Source organism: Anas platyrhynchos, chromosome Z (assembly GCF_047663525.1).
Source record: "Anas platyrhynchos isolate ZD024472 breed Pekin duck chromosome Z, IASCAAS_PekinDuck_T2T, whole genome shotgun sequence".
In the NCBI taxonomy this organism is placed as follows: Eukaryota; Metazoa; Chordata; class Aves; order Anseriformes; family Anatidae; genus Anas; species Anas platyrhynchos.
Window position 1 is genome coordinate 61748025 of NC_092621.1, and position 20421 is coordinate 61768445.

Sequence of the window (20421 nt, forward strand, 5' to 3'; positions counted from 1 at the left end):
AGGTGATCAGCGGTTTAGAAAAGCCTCGCGGATCGTTTGCGCGCACAGACAGCGCTTAGCAAGGAGACCAGGCTGCGGCAATGCGGGAGGAGAGCGGGATCCCGGCACCGAGCCCGGCACCGAGCCCGGCACCGAGCCCGGCGGCACCGCCTGCCCCCGCCGCCCCGCTCCGCTCCCACGGCGGCCCCGGGGTGCGGGCTCCCGCCGTCGAGGGGCGGCGGCGTTAAGGGGCACCCCCCGTTTTGTTGTCTCCCTCCAGGGGCTACAGCTCGATTTTCACACCTGCGAGGACACTCCCGAGAGGCCGGAGCAGTCCGAGGTTCGCCAGGGTGAACGCAGCCCCCCCGACGGCTAGGTGGCATTCCCTTTCCGTGAAAAAAAAAAAAAAAAAGGCGAAAGCACACCAAAAAAAAATAATGGGGGGAGGGTGGGGGGGAGAGGGAATGGGGGAGAGAGAGGATGGGGAAAAGGGCATCAAGGGGGGGGGGAGAAAGGGGGAGAAAAAGGGAGGGGAAGAAAGGGAGGGGAAGAATTGGAAGGGAAGAAAGGGAAGGGATGAAAGGAATGGGATGAAAGGAATGGGAAAATGGGGAAGGGGAAAGAGAGAGAGGAAAAAGGAAGAAGGAAGGGGGGAGAAGAAAGGAGGGAGAATGAAGGGGGGAAGAAAAAGGGTAGGGGGAAAGAGGAGGAAGGAAAGGGGAGGGAGAAAACGGGGGGGAAGAAAGTGAGGGGAAGAAAGAGGGGAGAGTAAGGGGGGCAGGAAGGGGGCAGAAGGAATGGGGGAGAAGGAACGGGGGAGAATAAGAGGGCGAGAAAAGGGGAAGAAGAAAGAGTGGAGAAGGGGAGAACGGGGGGCCGAAAGAGGGAGGAGAGGGCGGGGACGGGGAGCAGGGGGGAGACACGAGGGCGCTGCGCGGGGAGGCGCCGGCGGGGCAGGGCGGGCGGCTCGACGGCTCGACGGCTGCTCGCTGCCGCCTCGCCGGGGCTCGGTGCCCGCTGCCCGGTGCCCGGTGCCCGGTACCTGGTGCCCGGTGCCCGGAGCGGCCGCTGAGAGCCGTGTGCCCGCAGGAGCGGCTGCGGGCGCAGCGGGAGGGCCGCCTGCTGCAGTGCGTCCTCGACGGGGCGCGGGGCTGCGGCGGCCGGGGGCTGTGGCCCAGCACGCTGCGGGTGGTGCAGCGCAACTGCCGCGGGTACCGCCCGCCTCAGGTGGGTGCTGGGGGCCCGGGATGGGCTGAACCGAGCCGGGCTGAGCCGAGCCGGGCTGTGCTGAGCCGGGCTGTGCTGTGCTGTGCTGCAGGGGTGGCGGCGAGGAACGGCGGCGCCCCGGGAAGCCGTGGCCGGAGGAGGGCTGTGCGACGAGGGCAAGGTGCGGGAGCTGCTGGCCGTGTGGAGGAGCTACATGAACCTGGCGTAGGCAGCGCCACTTAAAAAAAAAAAAAAAAAAAAAAAAAAAGTTTAATTTTTTTAACTTTTTTTTTTTTTCAAAGTATGTGTATTTTTATTTTTTATTTTAATGTACGTGTGTCCTTTTTTACGTTTTCTTATTTTTATTTTTTCGTTTTCCTCTCCCTCCCGACCTACTATTTATTGCTATGCACCCCCCGCACCGACCCTCCCCTCCCCTCTCCCCTCCCTTCCCCTCTTTCATCTTTTTTAATTTATTAACGAGAGACACACGCACACACACACAGGCGCACACCGACCCACCCTCCTCACCACGCCTTTTTTTTTTTTTTTTATCAGAATTAAACGCCTTTTTCCCACCACCCGCCCCGCGGCCCCGGTGTGTGTCTCTGAGTCGGGGGGGGGGGGGGGTTTAGGGGCGGAACTCATCTCCCGCAGCCGCGGCGCGCCGGGGAGCGCTTTGCGCGTGGCACGGCCCGGCGCCCCGCGTGCCCGGCCGGAAGCTTGGGGACGCTTCCTGGCGGCCAGCGGCGGGCGCGTGCGGCAGATGGCGGCGGGCGGCGGGGGCGGCGGGGGCGGCGGCGGGGGGCTCTTCGCCGGCTTCCGCGCCCTCGGCCGCTACTCGGGACACGTCCCGCACGTCCTGCGCTACCACGGCCGGCACCGCGAGTTCTACGTGGCCACGGCCGTGGGGCGCAGCGTGCACACCTACAACGTGAGTGCGGCGCCGGGGGGGCGGCGGCGGGACCGGGGGGGGGAGGCCGGGCCGGGCCGGGCCGGGCCGCCCGCTGAGGCGTCGCCCCGCCGGGCTCCGCACCTGCAGGGGCCTGCCCGTGGCTCTGCGGGCCCCCTCTCTGCTTTTTGTCACTGTAAAACCTCGTTTTTTGTCACTATAAAGCCTCTTCTTGCCACTTTAAAAGCATTTTCGGTAAATCAGGCTTTATGGCAGCTTCCCAGTGGTAGCTTTTGTCCGTCATGAGCTGAGGCAAATTAATAACATCAGGTGGTTGTGGTGGAAATGATGTAAAACCAGAAGTGAGGTGAGCACCAGCCTCCCCAGGCCTTGCAGGTTATCCAAACATGTGCTTAGCTTCACGTGCATTAAGGTAAAAGCCTCCCAGAGTGGTGTCTCTCAGCACACATTGTCCCCTCCCTTCTGATCTGCTGTCTGCGGGTCCCCGTGTAGATGCTGCTTTAAGATAGAGTAAATATGGTTTTCTTTCACGCGAGGCATGCCAATTCCTAGTTGCAGCTCGGCTGGCTCCTCGGCTGTTGAATTTCTGTTTGCTGCAGATTCAGTTTGACATCGCTAAAAATGCCATTTTAATGTCTTTTTTTGCAGGTGAAGAAGCTCGGGATCGTTGCTGTCAGTAAGTATGCACGGATCGTTCATTCTTCTTTCCTGAACTATAGCTGCGCCCGGGTCTCAAAAGGGGAAAATGGGTGCTGAAGGTGTTCCTGGAAGAGTGGATCTCAATTTAGAAACAGGGTTGCTGTTACGACTGCGATTTAATTCTCTAACCTGGTGAGCCTCCTGTTTTTGTCACCGTGTTCATCCAGAAGCAGCCATAGGCATTAAAGGAACGAGCAGGGGTCAAAGTTCACTTTTTGATCACTTTTTGTTGTCTTTATGGCTACTAGAAGGTAGCCATAAGGCTACCACTGTAGGCCTTGGCCACCATAAAGGAGGTAGCCAAGTCCTTCCGTACAGAAGGTAGATGTATAATTGCAGGACCAGAGCTGCTGTAGATGGTGCTAAAAGTCCCCATGGCATTAAAAGATTGTCTGGACTGCTGGGGACAAAGGGTGTGAATCAATGGCTTGACATCCAGTTTGGTGCCAGTAATGTGACAAAGCACCCTTGTTGTCAGTGGCATGTCCCCGTGTTGTTCAGTGCCCTCATCAGCATCCTGAGGTTCAGTCCATGGAGGTGTTGCAAAATACCTGGGCTGGGCCCACAGAAACCCTGCAGTGTTTGTGAAGGGCAAGCAGAGGATTCTGCACCTGGGACAGCACAACAAGCCGGGAACTGACTGCCTGCATGGCACCCTGCTGGAAAGTAGCTCAGGTGGTGCTGCTGCCAGGCTGAACGTGGGCCAGAGATGGAGTCACCATCAGTAAAAACAACCCCTGTTCTGAGCTATGCTAGGAAGGCAGCCAGCAGCACAGGGAAGGCTGCTCTTGCCCTGTGCTTAGCTCTGGTGAGACCACACCTGGACTGCAACACCCAGCTCGTGTGTTTTCGTCCTACAGCTCTCCCTTTTCCTTCAGGAGGGATGCTGAGGAACATGACCCAAGAAGGGGCATTGAAGTAAATAAATCTGCCATGTCTGGTGAGGGATAAAATGCAAGGTGACCAAGAACTACCCTATTACCTGAAAGGTAGTTACAAACGCATCGGTTGGATTTGTGGTGGGTAGTATTAGACAGCGTAACAAGGGGCAATAGGCACAGATTGCTTCAAAAGGTCAGACTGGAGGTTAGGAAAAATGTCTGTGACTAAATGAAAACTGTAGTACAGCATCAATATCGAGAGATTCCCTTCCACAGAAGTTTTCAACCCTCAACTGGTCATTGTTGCAGTTAACCCGAGTGGTGATAGTCCAGCGTTGGGAAGAGCTGAGCAGGAGGGTGAACTAGATGGCTTCCAAAGATCCCATCCAGCCAACAGTTAGATGATTCAGTGACACAAATGCTATAGACCACAAAGTTCTCACACAGATTTCATAAGCCAAATATTGTTCAGTAATAGTTGACCCCATAATTTGGAGAACTGCCCGTCACAAAGCTGCGACTAGATTTAGAAGCAGTGAACACTTGCAGCTATAAGCAAATAAGTGTAACTTCTGTTTTTCAATTGCATAGCCTGTGAAATCTTTTTCGGTGGGCTGTGCCTTCTAATAGACATAGTCATTTAAGCTTTTTCTGAGACTGTGATATTAAAATACAAATCCAGGTATATTAAGATACAGAATTGTGATTGAGAAAATAAATGATGTGCATCTCTGTGTGCTGGTGTTGGTTTATTGACGTTTTGTGGTTGGTGCTCTGAACTTTTTCAAGAGGGTTTGTCTAAAACAGTCTTGGTCTAAGCAGCCTGGCTCACAGCCTACGTGGAGTACCAGATTTCTGTAACCTGATGACATTCCTAAGTCACTTCAGAGGTATTGTGGGAAGTTGTCTAGCGTTGTTCAAACAAATGAAACCTTTTACAGAATGCAACCAACCTTGTTTCTTTTCTTAATACTTCCCGTTAAAGTTTTGTAGCAGTACAGCTAAGTTCAAGATTCCTTGTGTGTGATAATAATTTATAGTACACAGCAACATTGGCAGAAGGGATGCTACATGATCACATAATTCCCCTGCATCACAGGCAAACTCCTCTGGTGACTGATTTTTAATCTGGAGTTTCTCTTTAGATTTGGGAAGTGCTGCAATTTGTGATCCGTGTTTCTCTGTTTCAACAGACTTGAGAATATTTTTCTGTAGAATATTTTTTTCAGGCTTCTAGCAAGTAGAACCACAACAGCTTCCTCTCAGTGGTGTTTGGAGCTTAAGCTTTTTTTTTTTTTTTTTCTTTGAGCTTGTAAAGTAGTTGATCACAATCCTCAATACTCTTTCAGAACCAGTCAGTAGGTGGGAAGCGAGATACATTCTTAAAGCAGTAAATTGTCTGTCTCTTCAGCTGTGATTAGAATAACCAGATGCAGGAGTGGGTCACTGGCTTCTGTAAACCAGCAAGTTTGCAGAAGACTAAAACTAATAGGCATTGCTATCTCTGAGCTTTTGGTTTATTATCTGTTTACAGTCCAGTAGGCTGTGGGCTCTGACAATCTGTAGAAGTGTTATTTTGTAAACTTAGAAGAAGCTAACATGTGCCTTTACTTGCAGTGATAATGCAGTAATTAATGAATTGCTGTCTTTTCAAAGAACCACATCGTGATTTATCAGTGTAGCACTTATCTTGTTACCAACCGTGATATACACCGTGGTACTTGCATTCATCTGAAATTAATGTGTTCTTACAGAAATGCATACAAGAGAATGGTTTTATTGGTATGTCACCATGCTAAACAGACACGTTGTCAGACTTTATCTTTTGTTATGGATATGAAATCTGTTTAACTTTTCTGTTTGATTAACAGGCAATGCTTTGCTTCAAGACATCACTTGTTTGGCAGCGGACCGAATGTTGATATTTGCTTCATACGGTGATGTTTTTCATGCTGTTGCCAGGAACAAAGAGGTTTTTATCAGTTTACTTATTAATTAGTACTACAAAACATTTGTGTAGTGTTTGTCTTCCAGATAGTTGGTTCTCTACAGGCTTGTACTTCCGTAGCTGTTAATTACCTTCAATTCTAGAAAAGCTGTTTTACTATAGAAGGGGCAGCATAAAACAGGAGGGTATAAGAACAGCTTTGGTGATGTCTGACCCATTTTTTATGCGTTAATTGTAATAGTTAAATAAGTACTTAAAAATCAATTTGTTGTTAATTCGTGTATAGATGATTAAACTAAATAAAGTATTACGTTAACATGCTATGCTACCCAAACGGTTTGTATTGAAAACTTTTCTACTTTGAAATTACAGGTAGTTCATACCTATAAAGGTCACAAGGCAAGAATACACCTTCTGCAGCCTTTTGGTGATCATGTCATCTCTGTGGATGTTGCTAATGTTCTTATTGTTTGGGACATACAGTCAGAAGGTGAGAGACACTTTTTGTTATTGCTACTGTTCTGTGGAATAGCACTGTTAAACACTCAGTCATTTGTAAGAAGTATTTTAAGCACACGTGTTAGGAAGTTTTTTATTCTTTGAAAAAAAAAATCCTTATATAATGGTTTTACCGAAACAGTAACTTGAGGTCATCATTCAGCAATAATTTGTCATGAACTGATTCTGCACCACGTGCAGATACTCTGTAATGTTTTGTGTAGGTGTAAAGAAATCTTGCAGATAAATCACATATTAATGTTCCATTCTTTGGGGGTAAAGACTGTGATACAGCAACTCTGTCAGCATCTCCTAAATCCTATAATTCCTTGATGTTTATCAGTCTGTGTAAGAGTAAGTTTTAATTAATAATCTTGTGATTGTGTCAGCAGCATCTTGTGCCAGTGAACAGTGCCTTATGGAATCCTGTTTCAGTGGCCTTGAGTGTTTTTTTTTCTTTAGAAAGTATTCTCAGACTGATGTTGGCCAATGTCATTCCCTGCTTACTAGCTCTCCAAGTGTCTGTAGACAGTCTTTAGTGATTTGAAGTTGCTATAACAAACTAAAGGTATGCTAATCAAATGAGGTGTTTTGCTCAGGCAGGAGCCTGAATCCTTCAGAAAGATACAAATCGCTACAGCTCTGCCAGCATTGTTGTGCTAGGTAGGTTCATAGGGGAGAAAAAACATACCTTCAAGCAGACAGATGTTATAAAGTAAACAAGGTTAGCCTGTCCTGTTACAGATTAGCTAATCCTTTAATGGAAGAAACACCAATTGTAGGATTAGTGCAGAATAAATGTTCTTGTCCCTTTTACATTTGCCAAGGGATAACAAGCCTGCCGATTTTCAGGTGTAGCCATGCTAACATTGTTTCTTGCCTTTTTTTTTTTTTTCTTTTTTCTGCAGAGGAGTATCTTCAAGTGGTTTTTGATAAAGCTACTTTTGCAGTTTCTGCAATTTTGCATCCAAGCACCTATTTGAATAAAATTCTCCTTGGGAGTGAGCAAGGGGGCTTGCAGCTGTGGAATATAAGATCCAAGTAAGATTCTTATTATCTTAGGTATACTTCATGCTCTAAGTAGTTTCGTATACGTCAACTAATATTTTTAACTATGGCAGCATTTGAACATGGAATATTTTACTGAGTACTTTGGCATAAGTTATTGCTTGGTCTGCCTCCAGCAATAAAGAATGTTGCTGTTCCCTGCATGCTGATGTTGTTCAAATTACATGTTGTTTACTGTCTCTGCAGAATGTCAGGGATTGTTCGAGAATTCTTTTCACCAAGTTACTTTTTTTTTTAGTTTCTTGGAATCACATAGCTTTCCCATGAAAATAATTAAAATTATAGTAAAAGCATGTTCAGGCCTCCTGCATCAACTCTTCCAAGTGTAATTTTTCTGGTTGGTGCTGGTCCAAGGAACTGCTGGCAGGTGGTGTAGAGGTAATTAGCGTTTGATACTTAGACTTAAGAAAGAGGTGTGTAGACATGTAGTTGTCTCTGAGTGTATCCCAGTAGAGCACTGTCCATAATGACAGTATTTCATGCTTACCATGATAAACTGCTTTCTAACCCATTAAAATCAGAGGGAGGTTCACTGTTGCCATGTATTAATGTACATACTGCAAATAAGTGTTAGATTGCATAGTTCAGTGTTTTATTCTCGTAAGTACCATATACTTACAGTGAAAGTACAGCTAACTTTTTGCTTCATGTTCAAATGTTTTGGAAATGCAGTATATGCTATATAAATCAGGAAGTAGAAATAACCTAAAAAATACAGAAAAGCAAATGTCTGCACTCGTACTACTTTTGTACCTGTAATGCACATCACAGCATCTAGGATGCAATATATCCTAGATGTTAAACCTCTTTTTTAGATCTCTTAATTTCTTCCTTAACTGTATGAGAATTTATAGACATGTTACTGCTCTTTTGACAACATGGCTAAGTTAAGTAATTTCTATTTTCTGTTGTTTGTTCCCTAAAACAAAAAAATATTTTGTGGATAGGCGTTGGCACAATTAGATAAAAACTAAATTGTTGAACCGAGGAGAAAAACTGATAATCTCTGTCAAGAGAAGAAAGTTAGGGATGGAAGTAGAAGGCTGCTAGCCATCTTTTAAGAATGATAACCAATATCTCTGGTGATACAATAATTTTTCAATTATGTGTTTATAATTTCACCCTCAAAAAGTACTGCATGACTAATCTGGCTTGATGTTTTGGCCATCTATGTTCTTGAAAGAAACAAGAAGGATGTACTTGTAGTACGAGGAAGTGTCTTCGTGTAAGGGAGTTACTCTGGATGAAGACTGGCTTCCTATGTTGATGTTAGGAATTCTGAAGAGGCGTATTTAAAGCAGAAACACATAGGGAGCACAGACGTGGAATAGGTTGTCTTCTTTATTGCATTATGTGATTGTGTCACCTTTGAAGTATTAAAGCGTGACGCTATTTTCAAATAAAAATGTACTGTAAGTTTTATTCTGAACCTTATTTATCAGTATTTTTTTCTCTTAAAAGGTGTGTAAGGACATGTCTTTTTTTTTTTTGTGTAAATGCATGTAAAACACCCATTTTGATGTGGAAAATCCTGAAAAGTTATAATTGATTTATCTTTTGTTTTCCAGCAAACTCTTGTATTCATTTCCAGGATGGGGCTTCGGGGTCACAACTCTTGCACAAGTTAGTATGTTTTTTTTAATCTTATTTTCTTATACAACTGGTGAAGTATAGCAAACAAAACACTGTCGTTTAAAATTGCAGAAATAAAAATGACTTGTATCCACTCAAGTCAAACTAAAAATCCTCTTGAACATACTAGATGAAGAGAGGTAGACTTGAAGGCTAATTACATAGCCTTCCTCTAGTCCCAGTTCCTCTGTGTTTAGCATCTTAGCCATTTTGTGCTCATTATTCTGTAGTCTTTATTCAATTAATTACATAACTAATTAATAGAAAGTAATTGTTTGCAAATTGTAGGTGTATTGTGTGACTTTTGTGACGCTGGCAGTTTCTTGCTGTTTAATTTTTATTTTTTTTACCTCAGAGGTTAATAAAATGTGGGTTTTGCTGAGTCAATAGAAGATTTTGTAGTTTGTTTGTTTGTTTTCTAGATATAAAAAATAATTAAAACTTAGTGGTAGTGGTTAAAGTAAACCACATAAAGTAACAGCTTTGAAAATGATCTTTCGTCATCTGGGTAAAACTTTTAAATACATGCATGTGACAGGGTGCATAATGGTCTACCAGAAATACAGAAAACTTAGTGTTTTTCCAAGGAGTTCTAACTTATGGAAATTGAATTGTTCTATCCTGTGAAGAGGTGGTGCAAAATCTTGCAGCTCTTTTTAGTTTTAGATTTACCATGTGCTCAATTTCAGTTATGGAAGTGTAGATAGAGGATATCATGAAATGCCTTTGTTTCTGCACTGTTTGTTCTTAGATGCAGTGTTTTGTATGTACTGGTATTAATAAGGTAGCGGCCAGCTTTTTTCACTTCCAGTTGTCTTTCAATATTTCCTACAGGCCCCAGCTGTGGATGTCGTTGCAGTTGGTCTTGTATCTGGTCATATCATTGTACATAATATTAAGTTTGATGAAACTCTTATGAAATTTCAACAAGACTGGGGCCCCATCACAGCAATATCTTTTCGTACAGGTACGTCTTTTGAAAATACATATAAAATAACTAAAACTAAATGGAAGTTGGGAAAATGTTTTAAAAAAGCATTTGTGAACCGAAGTTTGGGATGAGAGTTTCAGTTTTCAAAGGCTGTGGGTAATCTAGAAAAGCTATCAAAGAGTAAGGGAGATTAGGCTTATTTCATAGCACTTTCCCATGTACTAACTCAGTGCACAGGAGGTATGCACAGGCATACAATACTTTTCTTTAAAGAAAAATAAGCCTGTTATTTATGTGCCAAGAGCTAATGCCTCTCATAATTATTATTATTTTAATTATTTTAATTATTATTAATTATTTTCATAATTATCGGAGTTACTGCAGAGTAATCAGTACCCTAAGTTCGTATCCAAATTTATTGTCAAATGTATTGTCTAGTGTCCTCCGGAGGAAGACAAGTTAGAATGTTAACACTTGGGCAACAGCGAAATGGCTGTTTCAGGGGAAAACTATGTTAACTTTTTGTGTGTGTGTGTGTGTCCAGTGAACACATACTAAATACTCCAGGTAGTTACTGTAGCACTGATCTTGCCTACAGGCTGTGATGCTGAATCTAGTCAGTCATATGAATAGAGAAGCATGCAAACCTTAACAGCATGTGCATTGATGCAAAACCTGCTGATGAGAGATGCTCCTGGAGAGACTTGATTGAAGTGCAGAGAGTGTTTTTGTTTCAGCCATTTAACTCAAAATGTTAGAGTTAAGTAACTTAACTTGCCTGCTTGAACATGCAGCTTCACACTCTCTCCAATCTCTCTCTAATCTGTCTCTCTTCCTGTCTTTATGGTTAGGAAATGTAATGTAAATATAACCTGGTTCTTTTGAATTCATATACTTATTGCAGTGTTTGCGTTCTTCATTTAAATGAAATGTTCTTCATTTAAATTTTACTTTATTTTATTAGACTCAAAAGATTAGTTTCCAGTTATGCAGGATACAGCAGATTTTTATCTTGACACGGTGAGGGTTAAACATACTTACTAGAGTATTTGCCATATGTTTTTAGAAGTTAGTGTGATATGTTTGTTTCCTTAATAATAGACAGGACACATGAAGTAGAACAAAAATTAGAAATTCCTTGAAATAGGAATTTTAATTATTACTTAGAGGGATTAAATAAAGATGTCATCAATTTACAGAATTTATTTTTGCAAGTTGTTGAGCAAAATAACCCCAGGATTTATAAATATAAAATATGCACACACACTGTCAACTTCTAGAGTGATAATAGAGTGGCTTTCACATCCTGAAGTGTGAAGGCTTACAAGTTTGGGGAAGAACCTGAGATAGAAAGTAATGTCTTAAAAAATGTTTCAGGGCAAGGTCTTGTGGGCTTTCCAGCCTTGGTTGCTGAACTTATAATCATCAAATTATAAGTCACCTTTGTCTAGTTTCAAGTTTGAAATATTAGGATATTTCAGATAGAACACCATATCTTGATAATGATTTTTTGTCCTTTGGTTTTGATCTTTTTTTTTTTTTTGGCATCAGTTTTAAGATGTACAAAGTTTGTTAGGAACTGATGAACTGAAAGTCAAGAAGCAAATCTCTTAAATTTTGTTTGAGCAGATGGACACCCGGTAATGGCAGCTGGTAGCCCTGTTGGACACATTGCTTTGTGGGATTTAGAAGAGAAAAAACTTATTAGTCAAATGCGAAATGCCCATTCCACAGCGATAGCTGGTATGTCGTTTGTCCCTGGAGAGCCACTTCTTATTACTAATGGTGCCGATAATGCTATAAGGGTAAGTTATAATAGCTGCTGCTCTTTGCTGTAGTGTTTTTGTTTTTTTCTCCTACAATCCTTTGAAGTGTAAATGTGTACTCTAGCTTAAAGTAGCAGTTTACAAATGAAACAAATACAATGAAACTAAAATTACTGAAATTGCTGGCTCTCAGCCAGTCTGTTAGTGGAGCAACTTACGGTTTTGCTGCCATGATGTAGCTTCCATTATTGCTTCATGGGTAACCTTGAGGAGTAAAGCTTTGGATCCATGCATCCCAAACCAGTTACTAACTTAAGTCATGATCTATTTCAGTTTTTGTGTAATATTCTGTGTTGTGAACTGTTGCAGTTGATAAATGTCCCTGGTGTTTTGCATTCTTTGATCTGGTGGAGGGGCATAATGAACAGTGGAGAGCAATTTGCTGCTGCGTTGTAAAACTCCGGAGTTTTAGTGTCAAATGTGAAAGCCAGTATGTGAAGTTTGCTCTACCAGCTTCCACTTTACCCTGTTCCCCTGTCAAGAATTCTGGTTGTTGGCACAGCAATGTTCAACACCTTCATTTTTCTGCTTTTCTTGGGGAGGCAGGTATGGATTTTTGATGGACCTGGTGGCACAGGTCGTGTGTTGAGAAGTCGAATGGGACATAGTGCACCACCAACAAAAATCAGATACCATGGACAAAATGGAGAGCAAATTCTCAGTGCAGGTATGAATTCTCATTCTTATTCTTCAGTATGACTTCCTGTTGTTATAAGGAAAACATCCCAAGTTTACATCCGTAAAATAAAAAACTAACAGATACTATGGATAAAACATAGTTATGAAACATGCAATTCTTAACAGAGAACAAAAATAGGAAACAATGCATTTTATAATTTACAGGAGACAATCCACTTTTCCCAAGTTTGAGCAAGCACTGTGGATCATGACTTCTTTGTAATTTGTTACAGTTTAGTTGTATCTAGATTATATCTTCCCAAGGTCACTTGGTACCAAGATATTAATGTAAAAAGTTTGTGACTACCCTTCCTTAGAAACTAACATATTTAGAATCAATTAATAGTCCTTAATTTCCTTAATGGCCTAGTTCAGAATGTTTTGTGGCCCAGAGCACTTCAAAAATGGAATAAGAGACACTTCAGTTAATCTTCAATCGCTCTGAAATAATTTAATTGTCTATATGAGCAACACTTGAAAACATTACATTTTGATGAATGTTGCATTAATATGGCCCAGCAATACACTGGTATACCAGCTTTGGCCCCCGCTGTATACATGACATTAACATCCTGGAAAAGTCCAACATAGAGCCACGAAGATGATTCAGGGACAGGAGCACCTCTTCTGTGAGGACAGGCTGGCACAACTGGAACTGTTTAGCCAAGAAAGGAGAAGGGGATGCAAATCGGCGCAAAGGAGCTTCCATCCAAACATGAGGAAGCACTTCTTTACTGTGTGGGTGACCGAGCACTGGAGCAGGTTGCCCAGAAATGCTGTGGGGTCTCCCTTGGGGATCTTTAAAAGACATCTATATGTGGTCTTAGGCAGCCTGCTCTAGGTGGCCCTGCTTGAGCAGGGTGGGTGGAGAAGGTGGCTTCTGGAGGTTCCTTCCAACCTCAACCATTCTGTGCTAAAATTTCTTGCTGGTTGTCCAACTACGTAACTTGGACTTGAGTAGCTAGTTACCTGACTGTAGCTCAGCTCAGTCCGGATTAGCCACTGTAACAATTGCATTGCTTAACAAATCCTCATGTTTGTTATTTTATTTCACTGTTTTGTTAACTATACTGAAAAATATGGAATGAACACAGAGGCAAGGTCTGAGGTCTCAAGCTTTGAGATCTGATTTTTCTGCAGTGTAAAGGGACTGACTCTCTTCATTCCTTTCTGAAACAGTGATAAAACTTCATGCAACAAAAATGAGATTGCAGTGCCTTTCAAGTGCTACTGTTTTCTCTAGACAGGCTTCCCTACAAATACACGATAAAAATTCACTAACGTCCATGGCTTCATCCTGCTTGATGTTGTTCCCAGTTCACAGTACGTTTGTCCTGGCTCCCATGCAGAAGAATCTTTTTTCTTTGCAGTGTATTGCTTCTGAATTTGTCTGCCTTGTAGAGGCTTTTTGTTTCTCTTTCTACAATACACAAGTCAAGGTGCTTGAGTTTTGTGTTCAGTGTCTTTCAGGTTGTTTAAGTTCACTTTGAATAATTTTCTGTTTCCATACTTGTTTTCCTAATAACCATGTTCTGTGATTCCTCTGACCTTTAAATATAGTGCCTTTGATTTTATGTGTGTTGTACAGTTATGTTTTCTGTTAATTCTTAATTCTGTCTTGTCCGTGCCATCCCCACAAAGTTTTTGGATCTGAATGTTTCAAAATTGAGTCTTCTGTCCCTCTTCTAAATTAAATCCCTCTAAACACTGTGAACAATGGATACTAGATGGAGTAGGGAAGCCCCATTAGTGTCCTGGTCTGCAGGAGGGATGGAGAACTCAGCCTGTACCATTTGTGTTTGGTTAACTTAGGTGTAGTTCTTAGCCAGCCATGGCATGTGTTGGGTAGAGAGAGAATAAGAAAATAATATTGTAATTGGTGAGAGTAGTGTGTAGTTATGGGAAAGTTAAGGAGGTACTGTGAAGTTACTTGAAGAACATAGTGTATATATGGTAGTAATGACAGAAAGCTGGAAACAGCTAGATATTGTGGTGGAGAAAGTAGGGGACACAGTAATTGAATGTGGAGAAGATAATTAAAAAAAAAAAACAAAACCTGTCATTTTCTGTGTGTATAAAGTAGTAGGAATTGGAATATAGGCCATAGAAAAACTGTGTTCCATTAGTTCTAGTAGTTATAATTTACCCGTATTTTTTCTTAGATCAAAATTTTTATTAAATTATTATGGTGTTCTGAGATTTCTGAGAGTTTATCTTCTGCTTTTCTTGTTCAGATAGCTTATGAGTAAATAGAAAGTTGGTTCGTTTTCACCCTTGAGTGATTTCTGCTAATGTTTTGTCAGGTCAAGATGGAACGTTGCAGTCTTTTTCAACAGTGCACGAAAGATTCAATAAAAGTTTAGGACGTGGTAAGTATTTCAGTGAAAGTACCAATATTGATGAAAAAACTGCAAATGTATTTATGTAAACACATGTGACAGCATTAGGTAAGTCTTGTTTCCACTTTAATTGTTATATAAAAAATGTTCACCTCATCTGCTCTTCAAACTCAGTCCTCCTGATGTATAAATTAAACTCTCAGAAGTGTTTGGCTGGTTGAATACTTGGAAAACTAATTCATGTGGCCTACAAGGAGTATTATTTCACTGTGGGAAACATTGGGCATGATTTTTGTATTAAAAATATATAACTTAAGTGACATTTATCGTGTGTCATTTTAACTCCTTTTCCCCGCATTCATTTTCTTTTTCTATTTAATACGCTAAATTAATACAGTTCTTTCAGATTTCTTGGCTTCAGTTTCTCTGATATATTGTAAAGTGTCATTTAAAAAAAAATCTACACACTGCCATGCTTAAGGGATATTTTCATTGTTCCTGTAGAGTGAGGCTCAGAGAGACTGAGATAATTCTTATTTTTAAATTTCTGTATATAGTTGTATACATATTTAAATAGACAGACATAGATTAATTGGATGGTTATGTCCTTCGGGCATAAATTTAAAATTCCTGAGTCTTTGGATATTGAAATTGCTGAGTGTTGTATATTGCTTTATATAGTCATGTCTGTATGACCACACCTTTTTTTGTGATGATGGATCTCTGCCTGAGGAAGTCAACACAACATCCCGGAACAAATGAGTTGAGTAGTATATCTGTGAATATATTAGGGTAACAATTAGCTCAGCATCACATGGATTTTGACAGGAACTCTGCTAATCTTCTTAGCTTTTCAGACTCTACTGCTATATAAATATAAGTCAAAATTTTCAAAGTTTTATAGGAACTTTACATGTAGTAAATAATCTATTTTAAACCAATAAGATCAGATCATGAGGTTGAGACACTTACTTGCTTTTTTATTTTAAGGTTCAATTAACAAAAAGAAATCAAAAAAGAAGGGTCTTCAGCATGATACAATGGCACTTCCACCGATTACAGCCTTTGCTTCAGGTAAGTAGTACTTGTGTGATATGTGATAGAACTTGTCACATCTTCATCATACCTTTTAACCCTTTTAAAGACACAAGTGTATTGAAAGATGGTGCTGTTTTGAGAAGAAATTGCTGAGATTATGGCCCATCATGAGCAATAGAATAACAGTTTAAAATGACATTTTACCTGCTCAATTCCATTCTTAATTCAAAAAAGAGCATTTCATTTCAAACATCTTCAGGTTCAAACAGCTGTTGGCTTGAAAACCTCCAATAGGGGAGCTAGTATCTTCTGGCATTTGTGGTACTTGAGGCTGGAGAACCAGCAGGAAGATCTCTGTCAGCTAAGGAATGCTTAGTTGTAGCAGCTGATTTTTTGGTCTGCCAGTTTCTCTGTTAGTTTTCAAAGTAAAATTTCAGTTATTTAGTTCAGTTGTGATTCAGTGAACCTAACTTTTTGAAGCAGAATTGCAGTTATCTTTGCTTTATCAAAATTGACTTCTTCAAATGAAGCTCCTCCTCTTTAGATTTCAGGTTTTTATCGTAAGTGCAGCTATTCTTCTGTGTTTCAACCATGGTTCAGTGTTTTGTGTTTTGAGTGGTTTGAATTTACAACTTTGTGTAGCCCTCTTACTAAATATAGTTGTTATATTTTGCACAATTCAATCGTACGTACTTGTTGCAGAAAGATGTATATGTGTGTGTGCATTTTTTTAATGTATGTTAGATGTTCTGCTTGATAAATTTAAGATATTAGAGTACCTTAGGTATGTTTGGGGGTACAAGAAAACATTGATTAAAGTACATTTTGCTTAGTGTTGCTTCTTTGTTGCTATATTGTCTTCCATAGCTAGGGTGAATTGGCTTGTTCCTGGTTACTTTATTCTTTAAAGTTATAGAATTACTCTATTTCAAGATCTAAAAAGTTTTTTTTCACATATTAATTCCAGAAAAAAATGCAAATTTACTTGTTATTTAGAAGTCCATATGATTGGTCATATTATCAGAACTTTGTTACCATAACAAGTAAGTTTTTGAAGAAAAGTTTTTCCACAAACAGAAAAAACTTTCACTATGTGATGCAGATGTAGCTTTTAAACCCTGCTCTAAGTGGATAAACGAGTGGCTTTTAACTGCTTCAGCAGATTAAGAAAAGATTAGGATACTCATCTGGAAATAGGTACAGCTTGAACAATTTAACCAAACTATTTATGTTTAAATATGCTTTTCAAACCACATAGGCTCAAATATTTAAAGATGTGAAATGTGACAAACCAGAAAAATGTGTGTGGTTTTGTTAGCATTTTAGTTTTAATAGCACATGCACAACAGTTTGCCAGGCATTTTTTTTCTAAATGATAGCCCTTTATCTGTCCAGTAAGAACACTAAATGTAAACAGTTTTGCCTAAAGATATTTTAAAATACTATTTCTTACGATATCAGAAAAAGCTTATTTGATTGAATGTTTTTTTCTGAAACGAACGTGTATGTTGCATTGCAGAAGTGGCACATCAAAGTGACTGGGATGGTATTGTTGCCTGTCATCAAGGGTATATAACCTGTACAACCTGGAACTATCAGAAAACTTCTATGGGAATTCATAAACTGAGGCCAGAAGAATTTAGCAAAAACAAGCCTGTTGATATATATGCAACAGTAAGTTTATTTATAATAGCATCAGGATTATGGTATATGCTGTCTTGATTTTGTACAGAAGCAATATTTATAATGAAAAAACATTATCTAGAGGTGTTTTTGTTGCTTTGCAGAGTTCTTTCTGATCGCTCAGTGTGTTCTGCTAACTGTTTAGTAATGTGATTAAGAGAAATGCTGCATATGCATTTTTTTCTTTAAGCATACCATTTAGCTGAAGATTCAATTTTTCAAACTCAGATGGTTAAATGGTTTATATTTACCAAGGTTTTCTCATAATGACTTAAATTTGACTGTATGCCTTTTTATATACTTGTGCTGTGAATACAAATTGCTGAAGATGCTTTTTTTTTCCTGGCAATATAGAAAAATGTATTTTCAAATTGCAGACAGGATAGTCTCTTCAAAATGCTTTGCAACTTGAGCTGGCCACCATGAGAGCCAAGCAGTCAATAAAAGAAATAAATGTTTACTGAGGGTTTACCAGTTTTCAGTACAAGTAGTTTCTGTGGCACGTGTAGCTCGTGTGCTATGTGTTCATAGTACTAATTTATCTCAGGGTAAATTTTGTATTTATAACATTATGCTTAGCAGTTAAAGTGGTAGATGAGTTCAACTGTAAATACCTGCTTTCTCCTAACGGATTCTTTGTCTTTCTAAAGATGTTAGACCATTTTCTCTCACTACTTAAGCTCTGTGTGAATTTAGCCTGTTCTGGGGTGCCATCAGCAGTACTGGTATTCAAGCAGAGTGGCAGTAGGTATGCTTGGTCCATATGTTAGGTACTGAAATCATGGATGCCTTGATTATTTAAATTACTCGTTTAGATTACGACTTTGATGTTGCTAGGTATATTTCTGAATGAAAATGTCACCAAGGCAGTATTTCATTATCCTTAATAAGCATTCACTGTCTTATTTACTTGCAGATTTGCTTATTTTAATATTTCTTCTATACTTTTTAGAGGTGTTATCTTTTTTAGAGGTTCATTCCATGGAGCTTTCGTTGAAGTTTAATAAAAACAGACAGTATTTTGCATTCCTATTATACATTATTTATCTTCTAACAATTTTTCTAATGAGAGATACATTTTAAGAATTGTTTTCATAATTGTTTTTTTTCCCCTCAAAAGGCTGTTGACATTACCAGCTGTGGGAACTTCGCTGTAATTGGGATGTCAACAGGACGGGTAGATGTATATAACATGCAATCCGGTCTTCACAGAGGGTGCTATGGCAAAGAAAGAGGTAGGAATTTCTAAAGTATTGATTTGAACAGCAGAACAGCAACAATTTAGTATTCTGTCATCTGAGGAATCTAACATACTTTCCAATTTGAATTTGGGAATGAGTCCTTTCCATTTCCGTAACTACTGTGTACTGTCCTAGCTTGTACTGTTATCAGCAGTAATTTGAGACCTACACTGAAGGACATCCCACCTACTTTTAATAGCTGTGACATTAGCATCTGTTTCATTTTAATCAGCAGAACTTTGGCAGTTACCAATATGTTTAGCACTAAAATGAGACCCTCAGGTCTCATTTGGTACTTGGCTTCTTGTTATACTGTTCTTCCTCAGAGGTAGTTTCACATGTTTCGTGTGCCCTGCTTAAAAATGAAAGAATACTTTGTATACACAGGAAATGGAAATTTGTAAGAAATTCCAGATCTTTGCAAATACTTTTATCTAATTACCCAGCTGCAAACTTCAGACTTTATGTGAATAATGGTGTTCATCTCCTTCCAGTGGTTGTGCACATATATATTGCATGTCATGTGTATTTGCTGCTGCTTTGTAAATCTGCAATTTATAGTAGGGCCCTTATAGTCTGATGGTTTTAGTTGTAGAAATAAAGAGTCCTGATGAATTTTCAAACCTTGACAGGATGCTAAAAGCCATCTAACTTGGGAAATCTGAAGCAGTTTCTTACAATATCATTATTCCTGTAGTGAGATCAGTTCTATAAGCTTGGTTACTGGCCAGTAACCAGAGGCATAGAATAAGAAATAAAATTTATCCAAAAACAGATAAGCTCCTCTTTATTATTCAGTGTAAAGTTGTCTGGGGGGCATGGTGGAACAGACTTTTGGCCAGATCTGAAGCTGTAAATTCTGTGTGAAGTGGTCAAGTTCCTTGGAAAAAATCCTTCAATGATACAAATCCTTAAATGATACAAAAAAAAAGTCCCTTAAGTTTAATGTTCAAAAAAGTCTCCCAAACTGAAAACCTAATCTTCAGCTTCAACTATGCACAACTTCTGTGTTATTTGAATTTGTTATGTATTCCTAGATGCTTACTTGAATACAAGTTAGTTTTGTGTATTTGGTTTCTGTACTGATAAAATAAACAAAGACTTTACAATTCAACTGGTCTTGTCAGGTCACTTTGGAATTGTTTGTCGCATGCTTATGGCTTATTTTATGTAGTTAAGCAGAGACAAACAGAACAGTACTAAGCAGTATGCTGATTTCTAAACTGTGTTTCAAGTCTGAAATAAAACTTTCTTTTTCCCTTTGATTTGCAGCACATGAGGGTTCCATAAGGGGGTTAGCAGTAGATGGATTAAACCAGCTGACAATCACAGCTGGTAGTGAAGGGTTAATTAAATTTTGGAAGTTCAAAACTAAAGATCTAGTTCACTCCACTGATCTTTCATCTTCTCCAAGTGGAATTCTGCTTCACAGAGACAGGTAAGAAACTAAAGGTATTTCATACGCATATTGTTTTGCTGCGCATATAAAAGTGTAGGATCACAAATTTTGTAATGAAATTTATGTTTTTGATGCTTGAAGTGCAACAGACTGCTAGTTGTACGAGATGTAGTGCTAGTCTGAAGGAGTGTGTAAACTGATTTCCCTGAGATTATTTTAGGGTAATGATATTTTTGGAGCAAGGTTATTGATGTTTTCCTTTTTTTAATCTCTGAGTATTCATGGTCATATATGCTATTTATTTTTGGCAGTGGTATTCTGGGAATTGCCTTTGATGACTTCAGTATTAGTGTTTTCGATATAGAAACCAGGAAGATTGTCAGGAAGTTCTCAGGACACCATGGACGGATTAATGACATGGTAATTGTTAACTCACTCACTGTAATAGGTGATGTATGCATG

The 20421-nt window shown here is 40.0% G+C and overlaps 1 protein-coding gene across 2 annotated transcripts in view; it reads left to right on the forward strand.

The window, feature by feature from the left end:
* Positions 1 to 1905: 1905 nt before the first annotated feature.
* The window catches only part of WDR36 (WD repeat domain 36), a 32277-nt gene continuing 13761 nt past the window's right edge, over positions 1906 to 20421 (forward strand). For both annotated transcript variants that reach the window (XM_038170778.2, XM_038170779.2), the window contains exons 1-15: positions 1906 to 2119; positions 2747 to 2774; positions 5550 to 5650; positions 5999 to 6116; positions 7033 to 7165; positions 8761 to 8815; positions 9659 to 9791; positions 11385 to 11560; positions 12128 to 12248; positions 14563 to 14628; positions 15589 to 15672; positions 17156 to 17310; positions 18440 to 18554; positions 19833 to 19998; positions 20271 to 20379. In XM_038170778.2, the coding sequence (XP_038026706.2) occupies positions 1952 to 2119; positions 2747 to 2774; positions 5550 to 5650; positions 5999 to 6116; positions 7033 to 7165; positions 8761 to 8815; positions 9659 to 9791; positions 11385 to 11560; positions 12128 to 12248; positions 14563 to 14628; positions 15589 to 15672; positions 17156 to 17310; positions 18440 to 18554; positions 19833 to 19998; positions 20271 to 20379 (1728 nt within the window). In that variant the 5' untranslated portion in view covers positions 1906 to 1951. The remainder of the gene's footprint in view (positions 2120 to 2746; positions 2775 to 5549; positions 5651 to 5998; positions 6117 to 7032; positions 7166 to 8760; positions 8816 to 9658; positions 9792 to 11384; positions 11561 to 12127; positions 12249 to 14562; positions 14629 to 15588; positions 15673 to 17155; positions 17311 to 18439; positions 18555 to 19832; positions 19999 to 20270; positions 20380 to 20421) is intronic.